Raw genomic sequence first — 22,140 nt, 5'->3', positions numbered from 1 at the left:
GCAGCAGTACACGGGCTGCTTTTTTCCCACTTACCCTTGATGGATATCCGCCTTTGTGGAGATTCTTTTTGCAGGGTCTGCAGGGTCTCTGGATGTGAGAGTACTCCTCGTTGTCATCATTAACATCGAGGCGGGGTAGGACGGGATCGGCCTGGCCAGACCGCAGCTCAATCCGTATGTGGCCTGCACCTCTCAAATATTTATGCCTGTAATTTGTATGTGGATTGCCTTCGATTTGTTGTCGCACTAGATTTCCTTGGAGATGTGTTTTTGGTCATGCTTAAGGCCGTGTTTATGTTGTTTAATTATTTATTTGTGCATGTTGGTCATTGATGCATGCCCCGTCACGAAAGTGGCCGTCCCAACACTCCATGTCCTGCTGCTCCACACACTATTCCATCATCAGGGACCTTAACTTTTGGTATTGTTTGTTAGTTTCGATTTCGGTTTCCGCTTCTAGTTGTCCTTTGGCATTTGTGACGCGCTCCGGTTCAGTGACACAAAATCGATTTTCTAAACTTGAACTAGGAAGGAAGCTCCTGAAAAAGTAACGGCCCACAAAATTAAATCATTTGGCATTTAGCGATGGAATTATTTATGTATAACGAACAAACGAACCCCGTGGCTAGCGTGAAATTAAATATTTTGGAAAGTGGAAAGTCGCACAGAACAAAATACAAAACGAAACCGATTTGATTTGATTTGTTTTTGAGTGAAATATTTATACAGAACGTGTGCACTTCACAGTCTTCCATAATCGTGTTGATTATTTCGCATTCATTTTGTTCAGTTTGGAATTCCTCTTTCGGCTCTTTGTTGCCAGATAAGCAGCTGTGGGAGTTTCGTTTTGTGTCTCTTAAAGTCCCTCGGCAGCTTAACGCAAAACATAACTCAGAATGTATGTTTTGAATGCCTAAATGTTTGTCATACCAGCCAAGCAGCCCTACAAGGACTACTGAAGCTTGTCTTCTATGCGATTTCGAAAGGGCAGAGCCGAAAAACAAATGACTTCTCACTTGTCACACGGTTTGCTTGGCGTTTCCACCCTCACAGCTCACAATCCACAGCCCACAGCAGCATTTTCCCCGTTGCCGTTGTCGTTGTCCCTCCCGGCTCTAAGTAGTCAATATTGTGAACCAGAGACAACCTTGCCGACAAGCACTTGACACCAACAAGTTAGACACTTAATGTTCATACATACGTACTGAGAATGTAACAAGACATGTTCCCTCGTCTCCTGTTTCTAGTCTGTCTCCGGTTCTGGTTCTCTGTCTGTGTATGTACTTTTGTAGACATGCTTAACGCTTATTTTATAGTAATATATGCCCCTTCGAGCAGAGCTTAGGGTGGGCCATTGCCATTGGGTGGGTTTGGGTTGGAGGAGCAGCCCCGGATGAAGCCAAGCGCAGCGGAAATGCTCAAGTTTAGTACTCACTCTCAGGAGCTCATATCTATCCATGTATGTAACATATATTCTATGGACTTTTTTTTGTCTATTTGCTTAAGCGACACTCTGACATTGATTCGACAATCAGCTACTAGCTCAAGGTAACACGCATCTGCTTTATCTCTTCAATATCGCTCTTCGGAAGTCTTTAAAGTGTGTGCCAGCTTCGTGATGTTCGCTACCTAGAACTCTTGTTTGCTCTGTGTGCTTGTAGCCTTTAGCCTGTCTGTTGCATATTTATCGTGAATGTGTGCGTGTGTGTGTGTGTTTGTAGTGTGTTCTCCGACAGGAGTCAGTTCTCTGAGGACAGGAGCTGCTGCCGGAAGTTGACTCTGACCTAGGATTGTCTTCTGTTTGCTCCGATTGTAGCTGTGTGTTTGATGATGACAGGGAAATGACAGGGGGGAATGCTGATTCCGAGTATCCACTTGTTTTGCTTATGGATGGAAAACGCTTTATGCTCGCATGTGCAATATGCATTTTAATCCGGCATCCATCGGCATATCAAACGGAAAACAGTATAGACATTATCTAACTTTCACCTGACATCAGCCGGATGGAGATGGAGGTGGGCCTGGCTTGGGCTTCCTGTGGCGCCTTTGTCTCAATATTGATTGTCCTGGCGCCGAGTCAAATTCAATTACCAGGATCGAGCTACGTATTCCGGAAGCTGCCTTGTGCTCCTCACCATGAAGTTTTTCCGTAGGAGGAGGAGCGTGCTAAAAATAGCCGTTGCCTGGCAGCTGAGCGCATTCAGTAGCTGGCATTTGGACAGGACTACAAAAAGAACTTTCATCCTGTTCTGCGTGGGTGTGTGTGTGTGTGTGTGTGGGCATAATACGTTTCAGGTATTTTACACATTACGTATACGCAACGCTGGCACATGCATCATTAAAAATTCAGCAAGTGTAAATTAAAAAGAGTCTGACAAGCCTGCCATCGCCATCCTGCACGTACATGCACATACATACATATGTGCATCATTTTCTTCTCGCTTTGTTTCTGATATTTATTTTCAATAAGAGCACGTGCTGGGTTATAAATGTGCACGGATGGGACACAGCCACAGTGGAAGAATAGAAATTTGCAGCTCAAATTGGTTGATGGAATAACTATAACAAGTTATTGTTGCTTAACTTGTTCCCTGAAATATACACAAGGGTTAAGGGGGAAACGAATTCCCCAGGTACAAGTATCAGAGAAGTTTTACCAATAACTTTCCACACAGTGTGCTCGGCACAGACTCGTCCTGGATGACGTGGCGTCAAATGCTTAATTACATTTCCAGCGCACGCAGCCAGAGATCCTGGCTCTGCTCATGCGATGCCATGCCGTGCCGCATCCATCATGCAGGAGGCACAGGATGCTCATCGACTAAGCAGTGGCGCGCGATTGATGCTGCTATCACATGTCCTTAGCCGTGTCTATCTGCCAGTCAGTCAGTGCGTTCGTCAGTCAGTCAGTCGGTCGGCTGATATGAGTACACCCCTGCGCCATTTCCCGGGCGTAACTTTATGACATTTTCAATTTTCAGTTTTTCATTTTGCACCTTCCTAGGGCTTTTGTCAGAGCTGCCGGATGTTGCCTTTGAGTTTATTTGCATGTGTGTGTGTGTGTGTATGTCTGTGCCTGTGGGCATGTCAAGTCGATAAAACTGTTGGACTGTGCAGAGCTCTGCCTGTGCCTCCGACTACACCTCCCAGCAATCAGCCAGTCCCCAACTATTGTCGGGGCGCTCACAGGCCCATCGCCTTTGTCCCTTTCTGGGGCGCCACATTTAAACTGTCATTGTCATTTAAATGTCTTTTGACTGTTACTGTCGCCCACACATAGGATACATCCCACATCTCGTATGAGTTACCACCCACTCACTGCCGAGCCATTCACAAATATTAAATTGAACACGGAGAACAGTGGCTTTTTGTTTAAGCGCCTCAGCACAGAGGTGGGTGCCTGGATGCCTGGCTGCCTGGCTGCCTGGGTGCCTGTGTGCCAGGAACAGGTAACAGGTTGCCAGAGGCAATGCATTTTATTTATAGCTTCATAATTAAATCTTGTTGTGGCTGAACTACACACAATCCAATGAGCAAAGGAAAATAAAATCAAACAGAAAAATTAATTTAATTTCTCATACAACAAGATTTTTAATATAGTAAATTGTCCTTCGTGCGTTCTTCTTCCTAGAAAATGTACCTATGTTTAAATTAAATATATTTTTTAGCTGAAATTTCACCGCATTTAATGGGCAATGTACTCCATGGTCATTTCTGTGTAAAGAAACTTTTAAATATTGTCTTTCTGTCAATGATAAACAAAGGCAGAATTATTACAGCGCGTACCCGTGTACTCAAGGACAGATAAAGAGATTAAATTTCAAAATGCAAAGTTTAACCGCTGAAATGGAGTTCACTGATATCATTTTCTCACGGCAGTGCCTGTTGTAATTTGCTTTTGAATGCTACGCTTTTTTCTCTCTTTGAACTAATTGAACACTTATATCACTTTATTCTCTGATAAAAATATATAAAATGTACTATGTAAAAATAACCATTTACTGCACAAAATGTAGCTTCTACCGAAAATTTAGTTATGCTTTAATACACTAATAGACTTAACGACATAACAAAACACACAAAGTATTAAAAGTATATTTTTGTAATCCGTGAATTATAATAATTATAATCGACTGATTGCCATTTGCCTTTGCCAATATGTTTCTGTTAATATGCGTAATTAATTCATTGCCACATTTACATGCCAACTGTCATAAGAGCTAAAGTAGATGATAAAATAATTTGCATTCAAGTTGGGTTAAGAGTTAAATTCATTTGTGCTTTAAATGCGGTAATGCACTGCAATGCACTAGCAACTTAACGCTGTCCCTTTCAGCCATCCTGCTGTGTTTGCCATGGCTAAACCAGTTTAATGGTAACTCAAACATGGCCAACAGCCACCACACAGTTGTACACTTTATCAAACACAAATCGTGTACATATATGCATACATCCACCTATATGTATACTCTATGCAGACGGTACAGCAAAGTTGAATTTATACATACGCGTGTCTAAAATCGAAAGCAAGAAAATGTATCTTTGTGTTTGTTCCACGCTCATTGCCACCGCAAAGCCAACGCACAAACTCTCTCACATACTCGTACAACGCGTGTGGCACCACGTTAACGTTATTTGTATGATTGGGTTCTCGGCGGAGGGTCCCTTTTCCTGTCCCTGTCGCCCTCCCTTTGTGTGTGCGATTGCCATAGCAGCCGCATGACGACGTGTTCAATATTCAATTAATCATTTCGTGTATTTATGGCTTATGCTGGTCCGCATCGTGCTGCATTTTCAACGCTGAAACGGTGAAAACCTGAGTCAAACAACCATCCCCCCTCCAGGCTGTGGTCCTGGCCAGAAGCTGATATAGCACCAGATTTAATAACATTACAAATATGACGGAATTGGAAAGCATAAATCGCGATCGAAGGGGGATGCTTTAAAAAGAGTCACAGAAGGGTAGACTACGAGTTGTTTTTTCTATAAAATGATATATTTTCATTTTTAAACGATGCACAAATATTTGTTTTTGAGCTGGCTTCGAGAAATGTTAACATCAATGTTTGTTTTTCCACAAAATAGTGATGCAAAAATTAAATTCATAAATTCAAGGTTTTTTTTTCGTTTGCATTCCCAGAATTGGTGAAAATTTTGCATCCTTGTTAAAGCACTTCGATGGCAGCTGCCCTAAAAGTATGCAACTATTTTTGTCCTTGAATATATTATACATTTTGGCATTGCTAATTGGATGATGGAGAGGTGTAATCAGGCTTCGAAATGCATACTACATGATGATATTTTCCACATTTAATTTTGCAACATTTGATGAAGATATATTCATTTACTTACCGGTTCGACTTTTCCTTGTGTTACTCATCGCAATTTCTTTTGCAGATATCGATTGGCTCACTGGCAACATGATGCGCATTTCGCTGGCAAAACACAAAATTAAAATAAAATTTTAAAGCAACAGCGCTTCGGTCTGCCCACCGGTCCGAGGATCAAGGCCTCCGCATTAAAAGTCAACTGTGGATGACTGACGCCGCGGGGGGCAAACGGGCAATTTAGTAACTTTCCTCCGTTAATTTGCATACAACAAAAGGCACAAAAAAACCACCTGCTAATTCTCGCACAGACACAGACACAAATTCAGATATAGATACACACAGAGTCGCTCCGGAATTCAGAATTCAGCATCCAGAATCGCATCGCGGTCATAGAAATCGGTGTAGCATGTCAAGTGGACGCAGCGCACGCCTACCGCCCACGCCCTCGCATACCACCAACAACAAGCACCGGGTGGCAGCCGCAGCCGCAGCAGCAGCAGCAGCGGCGGCAGCTGCCTCAGAGCCCAACAGCAACAGCATGATGCAGTACAGCAGTAGCCATGCCACAGCCCCCACCTCGGCGGCCGCCACAGCTGCAACGTCTGCCATGGGAATGGGTGGGGGCATGGGAGTGGGCGGGGGCATGGCCATGGGCATGGCTGGTGGCATGGGTATGGGTGGCATGGGATTGGGCAGCAACATGTCCGTCGGCGTTCCACCATTCAACCTTGGCTCCGGCATGGGCATGGGCATCTCCACTGTCAGCGATGCCAGCGTCAGCGTGGAGCGCATACCCGTCGACACCATCGATGCCCTGGGACCCGAGCTGGCCGTGGCCACCACACAGATGCTCGAGAATCTCTCCGAGAATGAGCGCAAGATGATCATCGAGGTGCTCAACAGGGATGAGTCGGTGCGACAGCGAGATGCCACCAGAATGATGTGAGTACTGAATGCTACAATCCATTTCTTTCTATTTCTTATTATATTCAAAGAGTTCCTGGATGGATAGATGGGTTATGATATGATGATATCGAGGGCTGATTGGAGAACCTGTCATACAGCCCTCGAGCTCACTCATATTACCCTCTGTCTCTGTCCGGGAACTACTTACTCTATTTGATTTTCTCGATTTGCTTTGCTAGTTGCTACTTTATTTGAAACCCGCACCAGAGTTGCTCACCGAGCTGCTTCATTGCACTTTTTGGGACCAACAAAGTCAAGCAATTTCCCGTCCCTAATCTACTTATTCTCTTGCTTCCTAATTAAATGTGCCAGAAATAAGTTTTTCGGCAGCAGACAATGCACATGCCCGGGAAGCTGCACTTGCACTTGCACCCCGCACTCCAATTGCAGATGCTAATGCACTTAGAACAAGCATTTTATTGACTGCAAAAACTTTGCCATCGTCGTCGAGTGGCATCCTTTGCTGCTGGCAGGCAGCGTGCCCTACGTCTACGGTGGCTAGGTCCTACCTACGCACGTCTCGAACATTCGAAAACCGCAATTTATGGCCCGACATTTGTGCAGAGCAATGCGGTGTGCGGGCAGCGGAATAGAGAGTATTCTGCACTGAGCAAAAAAATTAAACACTTTCTTTGTAAATCTCAGGTTTGGTGTTGCATTAAAAATAATATTAATTTAAGCTATTTCAGTACATCTGGAGGCTGCAAATTTTGAAAACCTTTTGACTATTCTATTCATCAAGAAAAAAGGGTTCACAGATTTTTACTTAATACTCCAATCTATGCCAAATAATAAAAAATTAAAATTAAATTTAAATTTAGTTCAATGTTAGAACATTTTCTGGTTCTTGATGATTTCATTTTTAGTTCGAAGTTTTTCCCGCAGTGTGTCGTCTGCTGATTGGGATAACGGGATATGTGCCTGGGTCACGACTCACCTGGCGGCACCTGGGCGACAAATCACGCGCCCCTCGCAGTAGCATTCATCCAGTCAGGGGTCGGTCCCGGTCCCTGTCCTTGGCAGTCTCTGGCAGTGCTCCTTGCCGGCGGTATTAAATTGATATGCGCACAAAATTGTTTTCATTTGGCAAGCGTCTTTTTGTACCAGTTGCCAGCGTCTCCTGGTGGCTCTGGTGAGCCCGTTGGGTGGTGGGCAGAGGCACCAGCACTGAGCTTGTTTCGCCTCCTTTTCAATAGCTTGGGACAAACACACTCGAGGAGCAACAATTTATCGCAGCTTGGGCATGCTGACACTGGCTGCTGTATTGTTTTTTCTTCTATGCGCAATGCTCTCTCTCCTCGTGTACTTAATGCGTCGTTAGCGAGCAGAACCCGAACCAGAACGGAGGCTGCGAGGTGGCTTGAAGGTAGTCAGATTCCAGTTTTATGTTGCATTGGCATTGGCATTCAAATAACTTGAAAGTGTTTTCATTGTTACGCCTGTCGCTGCGACTGCCGCTGCTGCTGCTGCCACAAAATGGAAAGCAATTTTATTGTCCTCCGTCTCCTTGTCGACATCCCCACTCCCCATTTGGGCATGACATGCGTCGACGTACACGCTTTCCCTTTTAGACAATTATTTTTTAGGCCTTGTGGGCCTCGATTTGGGCCTCGATTTCGATCGATACGCCCAGTCATCGATTGGTTGAATTTCACTTTAAGCCATAAAGTACATGGCAATTTTTTTCTCATTTGAAGGCTGTTTGTAGGTGCCATGGAACTGCCATGCACTGCCATTTAAATCCAGAGATTTTAAAGCTTGTATTTCAGTTTGCCAACCGCGAAAATTAACGATATTTAAAGAGTGATTTTCCCTGAAATATATGCTACTTTTAAAGAGTAAATTTATCATATTTCCTCACACTGAAAAATCGATGACGAACTTATTGCTTTGGAAAGGGGATTGTAGCTGGTGCATAATTAATTAATTTTATGATGCCCAGCACTGCTCGAAATGCAATCACAGTCGTGTACTTAAAAGTTATGACAGCCATTAATGACTCCGGGGCATGGGACATGGAACATGGAACATGGCACAGACGTATGGATACTTGCGAGTGTGTCGTAACTTGTCGTCCCCCGGCCTGGCTAAAATAATTTAATGATGGTTTTTTGTGGCCGGCATATAAACAGCTTGACCCACCCACCTCCGCACCATCATCTCAAATAATCTACACACATAAATCCTTTCCGCTGGCAACAGCGCTCCTTTCCTTTCCTATTCCTTTCAAATCAATTTTCTTTGCATCGCATCCCATTCCCATTCTCATCCCATAGCACCGTCCACTCTCTGGGATCGGTTGGCTGGGCTCATTTACTCGTTTCAGCTGAAGTGCGGCTCTCAGGCGGCTCTGATTGCTTAATCATGTTGGTCACTGTTGTAACGGAAATAGCTAAATTGAAAAACGCCATTGGAGATTGGCAGTGGCAGTGGCCCAGGAAGGATGTGCCTGCCGTCCGAGTGGGTCACATGTGGCAGGTCTCCGTCACCCTGGCCACGCGTGGTCTGCCACCCACCCAGCTGGGGCAACAATTGATGCTTTCATCGGCATTAAGTCCGCTAAGGCAACAATAAAGAGCCCTCCTGCTTATGAAACCCTGATGAATGGAAATGCAAAGTGTCCCCTGCTGAGTGCCGCCATTCAAGCATGCCCCGGCTGGGCTCACTGATTATGCAAATAATTCAGAATTCAGAATATAATACTCATACGTAAAAGCTATTCCTTTGTGTGGCAACATCTCGGATTTTAGAGCGTCTTTTTATTTTTAGGAATTATTGTGTTATAAGTAGGCATAAATGGCAATTTGGTTATATACATATATTTTGATGGTGTTGTTGTGTTGTTGTGTTTGTTGTTGTGTTATTACGAGTGTAACACTAAAACTGATTCACCCGAAAAAAGAGGGAGATTTAATATATTGTTTGTTTGTTTGATTGCTTGTAGAAATAGTTAAGCACTTCAAATAATTTTGGGATGTGTAAGTCTAATATTTAGACTTTTCCTATTTAATGCGAAATATTCTTAATAAATTGGGCAGTTGTTTTGCCTAATTGCTGGGCTAACACAAAATCTTTTAGGTACTTTATATTGTTTTTTTAAGCATAGTCTGTGAATTTGTATGTGCGAAACAAATCCTTGAAACAACTGAGATTATGGGTTTTAAGTTGCCAAGCTGCATGTCCACACTTGATAATTGATGGCACACGATAGAAGATTAATTCTGGTAAAAAGCTTTAACCATAAACACGCTCTGTTTGTGTATGAATAATCCACAATTAATTGGCTGCCACAAATTGAAGAATTCACTCCTGTTGATGGGGTTGAACGGGTCCGGAGATGTGGCTGCCGAGCTGCACACACATTTGCCATTAGCCAAAGTGGCCGCCGCATTCACACCTGGCAACGCCCACTCCGCATTGAAGGCAATTAATGTGCAAATCTCCAGCGAACTGTTTCCGACTGACTCCGGGGGCTCTGCTCGGCATCTCGCCTCACGTGTGCGACACGTTGTCACTGATGCGATGGATGGCCATCCACCAGTTTCTCCCTCGCTGACTTGGCAAGCTTTCCATTTCCCTTTGCTGCCACTGCTGCAGTATTCCTGATAACTTTTTCTTCAGCCATGGCTAGGACACAAACAAACTGCAGAGCGCAAAGGTGCACAGTGAGTCGCAGAACAGACTAGAGGAATAGTAAAATTCGCTTAAAAGAATATTAAATAAAAATACAAAAATTCTGCCTTTTTTAAAAGATTTTTGCATTAATTTTTTATTTTATTATGAAGTATTTTATGCAAATATTTATTTATTGATTGGTGTGTTTTTCTTTGGATTTTTCCATTTCTATTTGTGAAGGCACATTCCATAAAATTTTCCTTGCAATAAGCTGCTTATATAAGTATACTCAGACATTCCTTTTAAAGTTGCTCAAGGACTTCATTTAAATTATGATTAACCACTGTGCCCTGGTTCCAGTGGCAGTGAAAACAAACTTACTTAATTTCCGCTCATCCACGCAGGCAGACAGACAGACAGAGACACAGACACAAACACGTGCTCAAAGCGCCAGGAATGGGCGGAAAAGGGGCGGGTAGGGATGTACAATGTACATTCATCTAGTTAATACATACAGATAATGTTGATAATACTTGTTGAGTAAATTAAATCTAATGGAGCGCTCGTTCATCATTCGCTGGCACAGAGCAGATAACTTAATTAAATGTTTTGCCAACAAATGTTTGCCGCATTCTCAGCGGTCGAAGATGTCTTCGGCCATAATGGGAAAAAGCTAAAGATGAAGCGAAAGATAAAGCAAAAGATAAAGACAAAGATAAAGAAAAAGATAAAGCTGAAGCCGAAGCAAAATCTACAGCCATGGGCAGACTACTTTTACTTGTTGCGTCGCAGTTGTTCTGGATTTGGTTTTGCTTTCCCTGGGGGCCTAGTGCTCAGGGCCGCATCGTTCTGGCTAGGTCTGGCCTGCACATTTCACTTGCTAATGTTGTTGATGACTTTTAATTATAATTTCGCTGCTAGGCTACGGCAATGGCTGCTCATTTGGCAGCCCAGCCAAGTTCCAAGTTCCAACATCCACAGCCACTTCCCGGTTATGGCCATCAAAATGAACTGAAAAGTTTTGCGCAGTCAGCCGTAACCACTGCAGGCCTTTCAAGAGTCTCGTCTCTGTTGCCATGTTCCTTCCCCCCTCCCAACACTTTTATTACACTGTCTTTATGTATTTTGTCATCATCCACTTTAATTGGTCGATTAACGCCCACTCACCAGAGCCTGGGATCGGCTCATTAGCCAGCCTAGGAGGTGAGCCCGAGCCCGAGCCCCAGTCCGAGTCTTAGGTGTGCGACCCGCATGACCTCATAGCCTCATGGCCGGGTCCTGTGTCCCAGACACCCGTCTTTGATTTCACTTCATTTGATATCCTATCAGCACTAGGATATCTCAGTGTTCTGCATAGTTGAAGGGTTGAAGTGCTCTCAGCACCTGCAGTTTCGCATGCAAATTGGCAGTCCCGCGGCAAGTCTAATTAATGGCACACATGCCACATACACAACAGTTGCCATTTGCGGGCAGTCCGGAATGTTAATCAACACAAACAAAGGCTGCGGGCAGGCCCTGGCAAATATTTCCCAAAGTGCCGCCGCATTACACACAATAATTAAATACAATTTAAAATGTTATTCAACAATTATGAAATTTGTCAGTGCCGCCGCATGTCACCAGAGTCGGGCCATGGCATGACATGGGAGGGCATGGGCATGGGATGGCATGTTCTACTCGTGCAGTGCAACTCGTTATAACTGCACCACTCGAAGACTCCCACCCACCCCATCCGCCCAGGAGCTCTGTGAAAATGTTGACTGCCAATTTTCCCATGCAAACGGAAGGAAAAGAGGAAAGTCTAAAATTTTGTTGGCAAACTCTGCAGATACTCTGCTTGTGGAAACGCAAACTGTGACGTTTTTTTTCTATTAATATTTTGAATTTAAGGTTAAAGCTTTTATATTACTCTGAAAATATTAATTTTACTTCATAAAATAAATCTACTCAAACTTCGACACAAAATCAGCAAAAATATTCATATCTTAGAAGATGCAAAGGTTTTTTTATTATAGGTATTTAATAGTTTCTCACAACCTTTGGAGTGGAAAGCAGAAAACTAATCTGTTCGTTTGGACAGCGATTGGAGAGTAATTTAAAAATCTACTCAATATTCAGACGTCGAAGTTGCCTTTCAAAAATATAAATTTGTGCATGTCATTAGCCATTTCTCATATCGCTTAAAGGTTTTTATTCTGATTAAATCTGCTACTGCTTATCCAATAATCCTCTTATGCCAACTGTGGGGAGTGTGGGGGGAATGCCATAAGGAATATACCCGCCGCTAGATCAAATTGCCCGTGGTCAGTGTATAAATATGCGCCTAATGCATCGGTTTGGGAACATTTTCTCTTTTCACGCGAAAAGTAGTCTGGTGGCTGCCCCATCTTGTAGCGACAAGAACAATGCCACTCGGCTTTCTCATACGTAATTGAACTGATAGCGGGGCGACGGACGACATCGCCAGGCGCGCATTCTGGCTAATGATAATGGAAGAAGGGCGACTGCTTCCAGGTATCAGCTGACAGACAGAGAGCAAGAGCGAGAGAGTGAGAGAGTGAGAGAGGAACGCACCGCAGCTCAGTGCGCTCTCTTGGCCGTCTTTCAACCTGTAGCTTTCAACCGGGTGGCGGCGGGTTGCTGGTTGCTTCAACCGTTCAAATCTCGGCGATCGACTTCCATTCCAGAGCCGACTTCAGTCAACGAAACCGTCTCGAGCCGAGCGAACGTCGCTGTGTTCCAGCTCGCATCCGAAAAATACAACGACTGAACGACCGTGCGCCGGTATTGGTGATACCTTAGTGTGTGTGCGTGTGTGTGAGTGCGATGAGATTGCCGGTTTGAGATTTGTGTCTTTCTACCTGTGCGCCGCTGCCAGTGTGTTCTTTTTTGTTCCTCTTTTTATTGTGGCGCGGCTGATATAAGAATTACACACCCATACGAAAAGTATCTGACAGATACCGCACGCAGCGCCATCGAATGGTATGCAAAACAGCAGCGACATCGAAACGCGAAGCAACGAACCCCAAACCCCCACCCCCAAAAAGAAAACGAATTTGGATAATTTCCTTGCCAAACAACAGAGAATTTTGGCATCTGGCATCCACAGATTGCCAGGCAGCCTTCAACGAACGACTTCTAGTGGATACCAAAAGCAGAGTATCTCAGAACCAAAAGGTAAGAGAAACACACGCTCTCTCCTCGCATAGCTACAGCTGTGCCTCATTGCTGTTGCTATTGTAATTGCTGCTGCTGGCTGCATCTGAGCTGCTGCCTGCACAGAAGGAATTCGCTCGCAGTCGGGTTCTGATTATTTTAACGGTTTATAAATTTAATTAATACCCAGAACAGAAAAAAGTAGAGGGAGAGAGAGAGAGAGAGAGTGGGTGAGAGAGAGGCAGAGCTGTGAAGTCAAAGAACAAAGAAGCAACGTCACCGCAAAGGTAAAATATACTCGCACTTACAGTCTCCCCATTCTGCTGCTCCTTCTCCTCTCCCTCTCTCTCTCTCTGTATCAATGTCTCTTGGAATGTCCCAATGTTTTCTGTTCGGTTGACTTACACACACAAACACACACACACACACACACACAGCTCACGGCTGTGTGCGTTGCACCCACTCCGCGAATGCGTGGAGGCTCCACTTTGGTGCGCCTGTATCTGGCAGATACTTTCAGTCAGCTCATGTGCCTCGCTCTCAGCTACTTCCCTCTATCCCCGCTTCTTGTAGAAATTGCCGAGGCTAAGCCCGGTTAAATTTGTATGCACAGGTCTAAGCCTTTTTGATGTGCGCCTTGTTGCCGTTTGACAGCGCCGAAGATTCCAGTCCATTACCAGGGCCAACACCGTTTGATAGTCGCGTTCGAGGCTCTAACTGAAACTCGATTTGCAACGCGGCTGTGACGGTGAAAAAATTACGAGCTAGCAGCGCCTGACATGAGTAATACTGCCACACACCCACAAAAGAAACAACAGAGAACAGCAACAATAAATAGAAACAGTATCTGTTCGCTAGAGCAAAGTATCTTGTAGGTGTGAAATGATTTGAGGGCGGTTACCAGCAAAGTGCCAACAATTGGCGTCAATCGTTTCGTTGCTGTCGATGGAGAGGGCATTGGGTAAGACACTCGAATGCCCATTCGTCGTTCTCCCATTGCCACTTGGACAAAAGGAAGCGTAAATCATAGTTCAAGTTCATGTCAAGATTATTTCTCACGCTCTCAATGCTTGTGTCAAGCTACCAGAAACTACTTGGCATGTTGGGAAGATAAAAGTACGACATAGAAAGTAATTGGGGAATGTATTAAAAAGTCTCGTATTATTGGAAGAATTTCTGTGTACTTCACGTGCAAGGCAGGAGTGCATCGGAGAAAATATGAATTCAAATGAATATAGAGGTGGATGTACCAGGTATCTAAGCTGTTAAAAGTTGTGAACTTTCTAGGGTCTGAATATCTTTAGATCAACTACATGAATTGTCTTGCTCCCAACTCATAAAAAGCTCAACTGATCTGATGATTTTCTTTTTTTAACAACTAAATGTAGGTACATGTATATTTTCTACATGCATAAATCTCTCTCGCTCTTAGCTGAAATACTTGTAGTAAGCATCAGATTGGGTTTAATTGGCACTTTGCTGCATGGCCATTAAGCTGAAAATTCTTGACTTTCGACTTGACACTGATGCTTGGCTTGGGGGAATGTACTTTTTATTATTTGTTAGTTTTGGAAAAACATTCAGAAGAACGTTCCAACGTGCGCTTGTCTCTTCTTTTTTTCTTGATGCGCGATAAGGTCGAAAAAAGAGTTTACTTTTGGAGCTCTTATCTGATGTGCTATAAAAATCAAACTAAACAGACTTTGTGTGGATTTATTTATGTGCTGCAAGATCCAAATATTTAGACATTATGTCATGTCTGTTCTGTTCTGTCTCGCACGGACTGCGGAGCAGTCAAAAAGTCTTGGGATAAGTTTCGCTTCTAGGTTGTGGCCCGCTGGGGTGCATTGACCATGTCCTCTGATAGTAGCGGACTTTGAGAGCTGCACGACAGCCCCCAGCCCCTCTCATTCCAGGCTGAGGTAATTGGAGATTTTCTTTTCGCTTTGGGCCATGTCTTGCCACTCATTAATCATTCATAAATATTCAGTCGGCTGGCGCATGGACCAGCCCATCCCCAGCCTGAGCTCCGCCCATCGCTCGAACATTTATCATTATCTTTTCAGCAGCTTCCTTAATTTCTGTCGTGTTTGCTTTTCTCGCTGGCTGTCGCTGTCGCTGCTTCTGCTGCTGGTCGTTTGTCGTTTCTATTTCCGCTGGAAACATGGAAAATATCTCTCAGAATGCTTTTCCTCGTTTGTTGTTTCTGTGTGTTCAGTTTCCCTGCAGCCGAATATGTCTCTGTAATTAATGCAGAAAACTGGTGACAGTTATTGTTTGTGGGTTTAATAACCATATTTCTCTTACGATTTTTTGCACCCGTTGAACTTGCTGTTGTTGTACGAGTATCTATTTGCATTTTTATGAAACGAAAACAGCTGCCACCACAGCAGCACCAGCAACGGCAACATCAGCTCTATCAAGAGATAGCCCCATTTGAGACATGACCGGGTCGGAGACTGGGACTGAGACTGGGCTTGGCTTTTGGCCAGATAGATGTATATGTCTGGCGAGAGAACGAACTGAACTGGTCGCGAAAACCTTAATCAAGTCAAATGCAAATCGGGTTAACTGTGATTTAACGAGACCCATCAAAACTGAAACTCAAATGATGATGGCAACGACAATGAGACGACATCAAGCACTCACAGAGCGATGAAAGAAAGCGAATGAAACCCAGGGACTGGGACTGGGACCATTGGCATTGAAATCCCAGGCACTGGGCCCTGGGAGAAAGGTTAACCCACTAATGGAGTTCCCCTTGTGGGTCTTTGAATTTCGTTTTTACTCACTTTCAATTCTTTTATTTCGAATGCAAACTCGACAATCGCACAACGAGAATTAGCCACGATTTGTTCATTATTATTCGCCAGATCCAATGGCGCAATTATCTCATAGACATGCCGGAATAATTATAGGCAAATTAACGCTCTGCCTTTGGACACAGAACACCCCAAAATTGGTCAAATCACATTAAGCCGTGCAATTGAGCTGGCCGCCAAATAAAAATAAAGAATGAAACAGAGAAACAACAACAGCAAAATCTGGCAGGCAGAATTGGGTCCGTCAATGGATGCCGGCGACTCTCGTGCCTGACAAATTCAATGGCCAAAATGGCTGTGAAACATATTTGAGAATGTGACGGAAAAAATCTGTAAACAAGCGGCGGCAGAATGGGGGCTGATTTAATCAACCAGATATTCCTATAGATACAATTTTACGAGTATATATGTATGCATGTATTGCTGTGTATTGCTATAAGTATTCGCACATCGATGAATCAGATGGCGGCCAACGGAAATGCAACTGTTTGGGGGGGCTAAGCTGAGAACTTTGTGCCTTTTGATACGCTAACAAAAAGGGGTTACATTATTCTGGGCAGTCGTTATCCCTTCCTTCATATCCCTTGCATAAAAATTAATCTGAATCATGCTACAAATTAGGAAATTAGCAACAATTTTAATAACTGAAAGCTGAAAGATCGAATATTGGCAAAGAGTATTCAAAGCTTCGGTTTGTTACAGCCAACCTTCTACTCTTGCTTTTTGCTCATTTCACAGAAATGGTAGCGGTTTTTGGGGCAGTAGCAGCAGGCTCCAAAGTAGCTAAGCTGAGAGTGTGAGCTGTTATTGTTGATGTTGGGGCTTTTGCGTGGCATCAGCTGCCTTGAAGTGCCCGGCCAATGTGTCGCTCAGTCGATTGAAATTCTTATTGAATGGCACATACAGCCCATACAGCACAATACGTCTCTTTGGCCAAGTGTGGTGGTGCTGGCGGTTTATTTTCGTATCGTTTTGTTTTTCCACTGTTTGCTGAAACGCCAACGGTCAGCGCTACTGCCAGCTTCTGGCAGCTTCAAATGTAAGTCAGCAATAACAGCCATAACAATGGCCATAAGCTGACTAAAATTGAATTGTCTATCTCGGTTACGTGAGTGGGTCCGTCCGCAGTCCGCAGTCCGGAGACGGAGCAGGGGGCAGGGGGCAGCTCTAGATGAACACGCTTTAGCTGCATTTAGCCATTTAATTATTGGCTGACTCACTGACTGACATTAGTAAGGGGTACATTAGCTGGGTGGCTGAGCATAAACTTATTAAATATTATAATTAATGAATGAGTAAAGCAGACTAGACACTGCATTAAAGGACAGGCTGTCGTATCCATAAAATATTTATTTTACTTGCTTCACTTGTTAAATAGTTAAGGAAATAATTTGAGGAATTTAAGACAAGTGCAGAATATTTCCAAGCCACACCAAAATATGTTTTAGATTTTATATTTGAGTGTTGTACATTTTTCTGAGAGCTGGCAGCAAATTTATTGAAATTATTAAAAGTTTACTTTACATATAAAAATATTATTTATTTATTATGACAATCCATGGACAGCGTCTACGGCAGTTGCCTTTACTCTGATTGCATTTAATAAATAATTATTTATTTATAGCCGTCGATGGGCTTCAAAACCAGTTCGGCTGTCTGCGATAAAAGCAATAAAAATGGAAACAAATATTTGTGTTCAACAGATTGCAGCCTAAGGGCCTCCGACAGAGTCCATATCTGTATATATAATATACTCTGAGGAGTATCTGCAGCGGCTGGAGCCTGTTGCTGCTACTGCTACTGCTGATATCATCTTTGGATAATTGCACGCAATTTTCACTCGGCTTCGCCCACATGGATTTCGATTTCGATGAAATCAATTCGCCAGCTACTACTCGAAGATTTACTGTGGGCTGCCTCTGCACTTTGTGTGTGGGTTGGGGTTGGGGTTGAGTGTTTTGTGTTCGAGTTGCTTGCAGCTGACATGAGCGACCGCTTATGGATTGGCTTCGGTACGAGTAGAAGGCATTTTAAAGCCATGAAAGTAATTTTTATGAGCATCTATTTCCTCGGTTTGTCTGTCAGCATGGGGTATGCATTAGTATGCAGGGGGATTGCATTTTCCGTGTCAAGCATATGCGTTTGCCTGCCCCTCCTCCTGCTCCTCCTCCTTCTACCGGCCATGTTAACGACTCAACGTTGCATTTCCTTCATTTTTCCAAGCCATTTCCATTTCTCCATTCCCAGCAAACAAGCAGCAGCAGCAGCAACCCACTTCTCGGGCCTTTTATTGCTTTGTTCTCTGTGACGCGACTTCAGTGGCTCGGCTCTTGGATTGTTCCCTTTTTGGTTGGGGTCTAAAACTTGGTCCGACTTGGCCAACCAGTTGGACGCTGGCCCCCAATGATTGCTGTGGCACGATTCGAGCAGAGAAAAGGTTCTACCCGAAAGAGTGGCCAGCGGAGCAGAATCACAATCAGAATCAGCTCAATTACTAAACTTTTGCAGATCTCGTTTCCAATTTCAATGCAATGCAAACACATTTGCAGCCGCAGACAGACAGACACGACACACAGGTCGTCTTGTTAATTCAGGAAACTCTCCTCAAGGTGGAAAATATACACACACACACACCACACACAGGCACACAATATCTCTATCAAGAGCTGGCCCCAAAAAATGAGTTGTGGCACACAAAGTTTCTTCACACAAGAAGCGGCTTTAACTGGCAACAGCAAGCTGAAGTTGTTGCCAAATCCGAACTTGCTGCTGAATGTGGATGTCGAATCTTGGGGCAAAAGTTATTCGCAGAGAAAGTTTCAGCAGCCCATCAAAAGCATAGTTGCCAAAAAAAAAAAAGATACTTTGCCGAACATTCTTGGCTTTCTGCACTCCATGTACATACGGCGGGCTCGTATGGCCCTGCTGCCATTATGAAATTAAAGCTGAACCCAGACCAGACCTGATCCTGTATAAATTCCTGTGTATGTGCTCGTACCAGTGGCTGGCTAATGAGTGCTGAAATTGAAAGTAAGAGTCCCCACACAGAGCAGAGCACACGCACCCCACACTTAAGTGCACTTCCACATCGGACACAGAGAGTACCGAGAGAGTATTATTGTAAACAAATTTTCCAGCTGCAGCAGGGCGAAAAACCGGTCGCAGTGTCGACCAGCTACTGGCTCTGGCTGTGGCTCTGGCTGTGCTTCAAAACCTGACCTGCTGCAAAGACTGGGTAAAGAATGGGTAAAAGTGAATTTCATTTCAGTGCAGAGTGCCTCTCTTATGCTGCTGTTGCATGCAGCAAACAGAAAAAGCAGGAAAAAGCAGCCAAGAGCAGTTCCTGCTTAGCAGACTGTCCCTACATGCAAAAGGTATTCATTTCCTACTGCAAACTGCACTGAAGAAAATATATTTTAGGCACTTCAGAAGAATTTTCAATTTTTCTTTCTCCTTTTTTTTGCTTGTAAATATATTTCTGATAATTCTTGTGCAGTTGAAAAGTTCTTGGGACCTAAAAACATTCTTTTGGCATTATTAAAGTATTTTCAAAGTGGTTCAAAGTGTTCTCCTCCCTGCAGGGAAAATGCCTTCGAAGTTTTTCAAAAAATTGCCATTGTCTGAAGTAGAAACTATAGAATATTGATGTTTATGGAACTTTTTTTTGCAAGTGTCTTTCTACAAGTAGAGAGGAAAGTCCATCAGCATCTAAGCTGAACATGAGTTCGAAAATCAAAAAATCGTTTTCAAAATTTCCCTGGCAACCATCATTACATAATAAAACATGGGAAACTCTACTAGTTGCTGGCCGCAACAGAGAAGCATTTCCTCTTCGGTAATTTCAGATTCTTTACGCTCGGCTATCTACAATCTGGCCCCAATAAAAGGGCCCTCCTGCCTTGCCTGAACTTGGACAAACAGGCAAAAAAAAAAAATGCACTCGAATGTGGGTCGTTTGAGGTTTGTGGACTTTCAGTGGATTAGCATATTTGAGGATGTGGACTGGCGTTTGCCTGGAGATGCCATTACATGACCTACTCAACTGGGACGCACTTAATGCATCAAAGCAGCTACGAAGTGCTTTCCCCGAGGCCAATGCCAAAGCTAAAGGCATTTGCATTTGTATGTGTCGTGTACGAGTGTTATTACAGGGAAGGCAACTCTGCGCTACCTATGATTGCCTAGGAGAGTTCTAAACTCAGTGAGCAATACCTGAAACGAATTGGAGCCATCTGGCTGTTTCGTAAACACACTTTGTATAAGTAATGTTCTTTATTATCTGTCTGCCATAATTTAAATACACTCGTAATTATTCAACAGCAAACTGCTTGTTAAATGCTGCCCTGTCATCTTCATCAGTAGCAGCAGCAGCAGCAGTAGCAGCAGTAGAATCAGCAACAGAAGCAGCAGCAGCATCATCATCTGCGTGGTCAGCATCGAATGATGGGGGCGCTGCCAGACCATCAGTCACTGTCCGTGACAGAAGCCCGGGACTGTGGCAGCAGCAGCAGCACTGTCTGGCGCTTTCTTCAGCTGCATTTTGTTGCCTGTCTATAGAGTTTTTTGTTGCTGTTGTTGCTGGACCAGGCTTTTAGATAACCTTTCCATTTTATAACTGTCAACTGCGCAACAAATGCGATTTGCCGGCACAACGCAGCGCGACGCGCGCGGCGTTTTGTTTTATTTTTTAGCTGCAACCAAAACCATATATTTTCCTCTGTTTTCCGCTGCGTCTCGTAATTACGCGTAAAGTTTTGTTGCCTGCATTTGAAATTGTACGCAATTTTCCCAAAAGTGTCAACGCATGTCGTGGCTTAAAAGTTTTTCAAAAATGTTAATTTGTTGTCGTTGCTAATGTTGCATTCACTTTTTCCCGCTGACTGCAGCAGCAGCAGCAGCAACAGCTGCCTTCGTTTTGTTGTTCGTTTTGTTGTTCGAATCGGAGGCGACGCGTCTGGCATTACATGATGCTCATTATTGCACATTATGCTCAACATTTCACAGGGACAGCCAATGGAAAGTTGCGGTCCGTCCCTACTATGAGACAGCAGAAACGGCCACGAGCATGGTCCATGCTCCATGGTCTATAGAAAGCATTGTTGTTTACCTTAATTGATATAATAAGTATATCTGCCACTCGCACGGAAGTTCAACATTAAGCATTTAGCTGGGTCATCGTCAATTAATCGAAGCATCGAAGATCCGTGTAGAAACTCTTCAAAGATGTTCAATGACCCCCAAAGTGGAGTTTAGCCAACGTATTCGATTTTTAAAATTAGCGATTTTGAGTTGGAAATACTACAAACAGTTCTTGTTTACTTACTTTCTTGGCATTCAGGCCACAAGTGTTAGCCCTTCAAACATTTTTCGTCTAGAATAACCATTTTAAATGGCATTTATTCAATGGAAATGCGTGTCGATTTCATGCCACCAGCGCAGGGGGAGGCTTCTCATATTCCTACACTCGATGACCACATGAAGGAAACTTGACCTATTCGCACTCATCTCTGGTTGAGTTGCGTTCCACTTGACAAGAGGATTACGTTCACAAGATTCTATTTTATTTATTTACACTGACTTTGAGGCCATTTAAATCTGAAACTTTGCGCCATCTTTTGCTTTGCCAATCAATAAATAGCTGAAAAATACCAATAGACTGCGGGCATGGGATGTGCGGGGCAGGAGCCAATCGAGGAGAATGCCGGGCCAGCGGGGGAAAAACTTTCAATTTAAAACTGCAACTGGCAGCCAAGATAAAGTTTCAAGTGCAATCTATTTGTATAAACATTTTTACGTATATAATTTCCACGCAAAGAAATAAAAGTCACGGCCCAAGTTCAGGTTCACTCTGAGACACAGAATGTTTTCTATTTATTAAATATATGTATTTGATTGCGAATGCACAAAATCCATTTAATATTCATAGAATTTTATTTAGTTCTGGCATTTGTCAGGCCATAAGAAAAATCAGTTGGCATTTAAAATTGAAAGTTCAGAAGAAACTTTTGAATGTGAATTTTTGTATTGAAAATAAGTTAAGATATAAATTCAAATATTTATTTGTAAAGTTATACAAAGATAATATGCAGAAACTCTTACTGGGATAAATACTTCCTTCGATATTTGGGAGTTGGACTTTTCTTTTCCCAGAAAAATCCAAGTAGTAAAATTAAATAGATACAGAAGGCAATCTTCGGTCTCCTTTAATCATACGAAATCTTATTTGTATATACAATAAATATACATATTTA

At 43.4% G+C, this 22,140-nt stretch overlaps 1 protein-coding gene across 1 annotated transcript in view; it reads left to right on the top strand.

Annotated features, from left to right (window-relative positions):
* The first annotated feature begins 5,487 nt into the window (after positions 1-5,487).
* Positions 5,488-22,140, top strand: part of LOC111066956 — a 55,772-nt gene continuing 39,119 nt past the window's right edge. Inside the window, 1 exon segment of the mRNA XM_041591773.1 lies at positions 5,488-6,272. Within this exon segment, the coding sequence (XP_041447707.1) occupies positions 5,737-6,272 (536 nt within the window). The 5' untranslated portion in view covers positions 5,488-5,736.

This window comes from Drosophila obscura, unplaced genomic scaffold (assembly GCF_018151105.1).
Source record: "Drosophila obscura isolate BZ-5 IFL unplaced genomic scaffold, ASM1815110v1 contig_150, whole genome shotgun sequence".
NCBI lineage: Eukaryota > Metazoa > Arthropoda > Insecta > Diptera > Drosophilidae > Drosophila > Drosophila obscura.
Note: the sequence above shows the minus strand (reverse complement) of the source record. Positions and strands in the feature narration are given on the sequence as shown.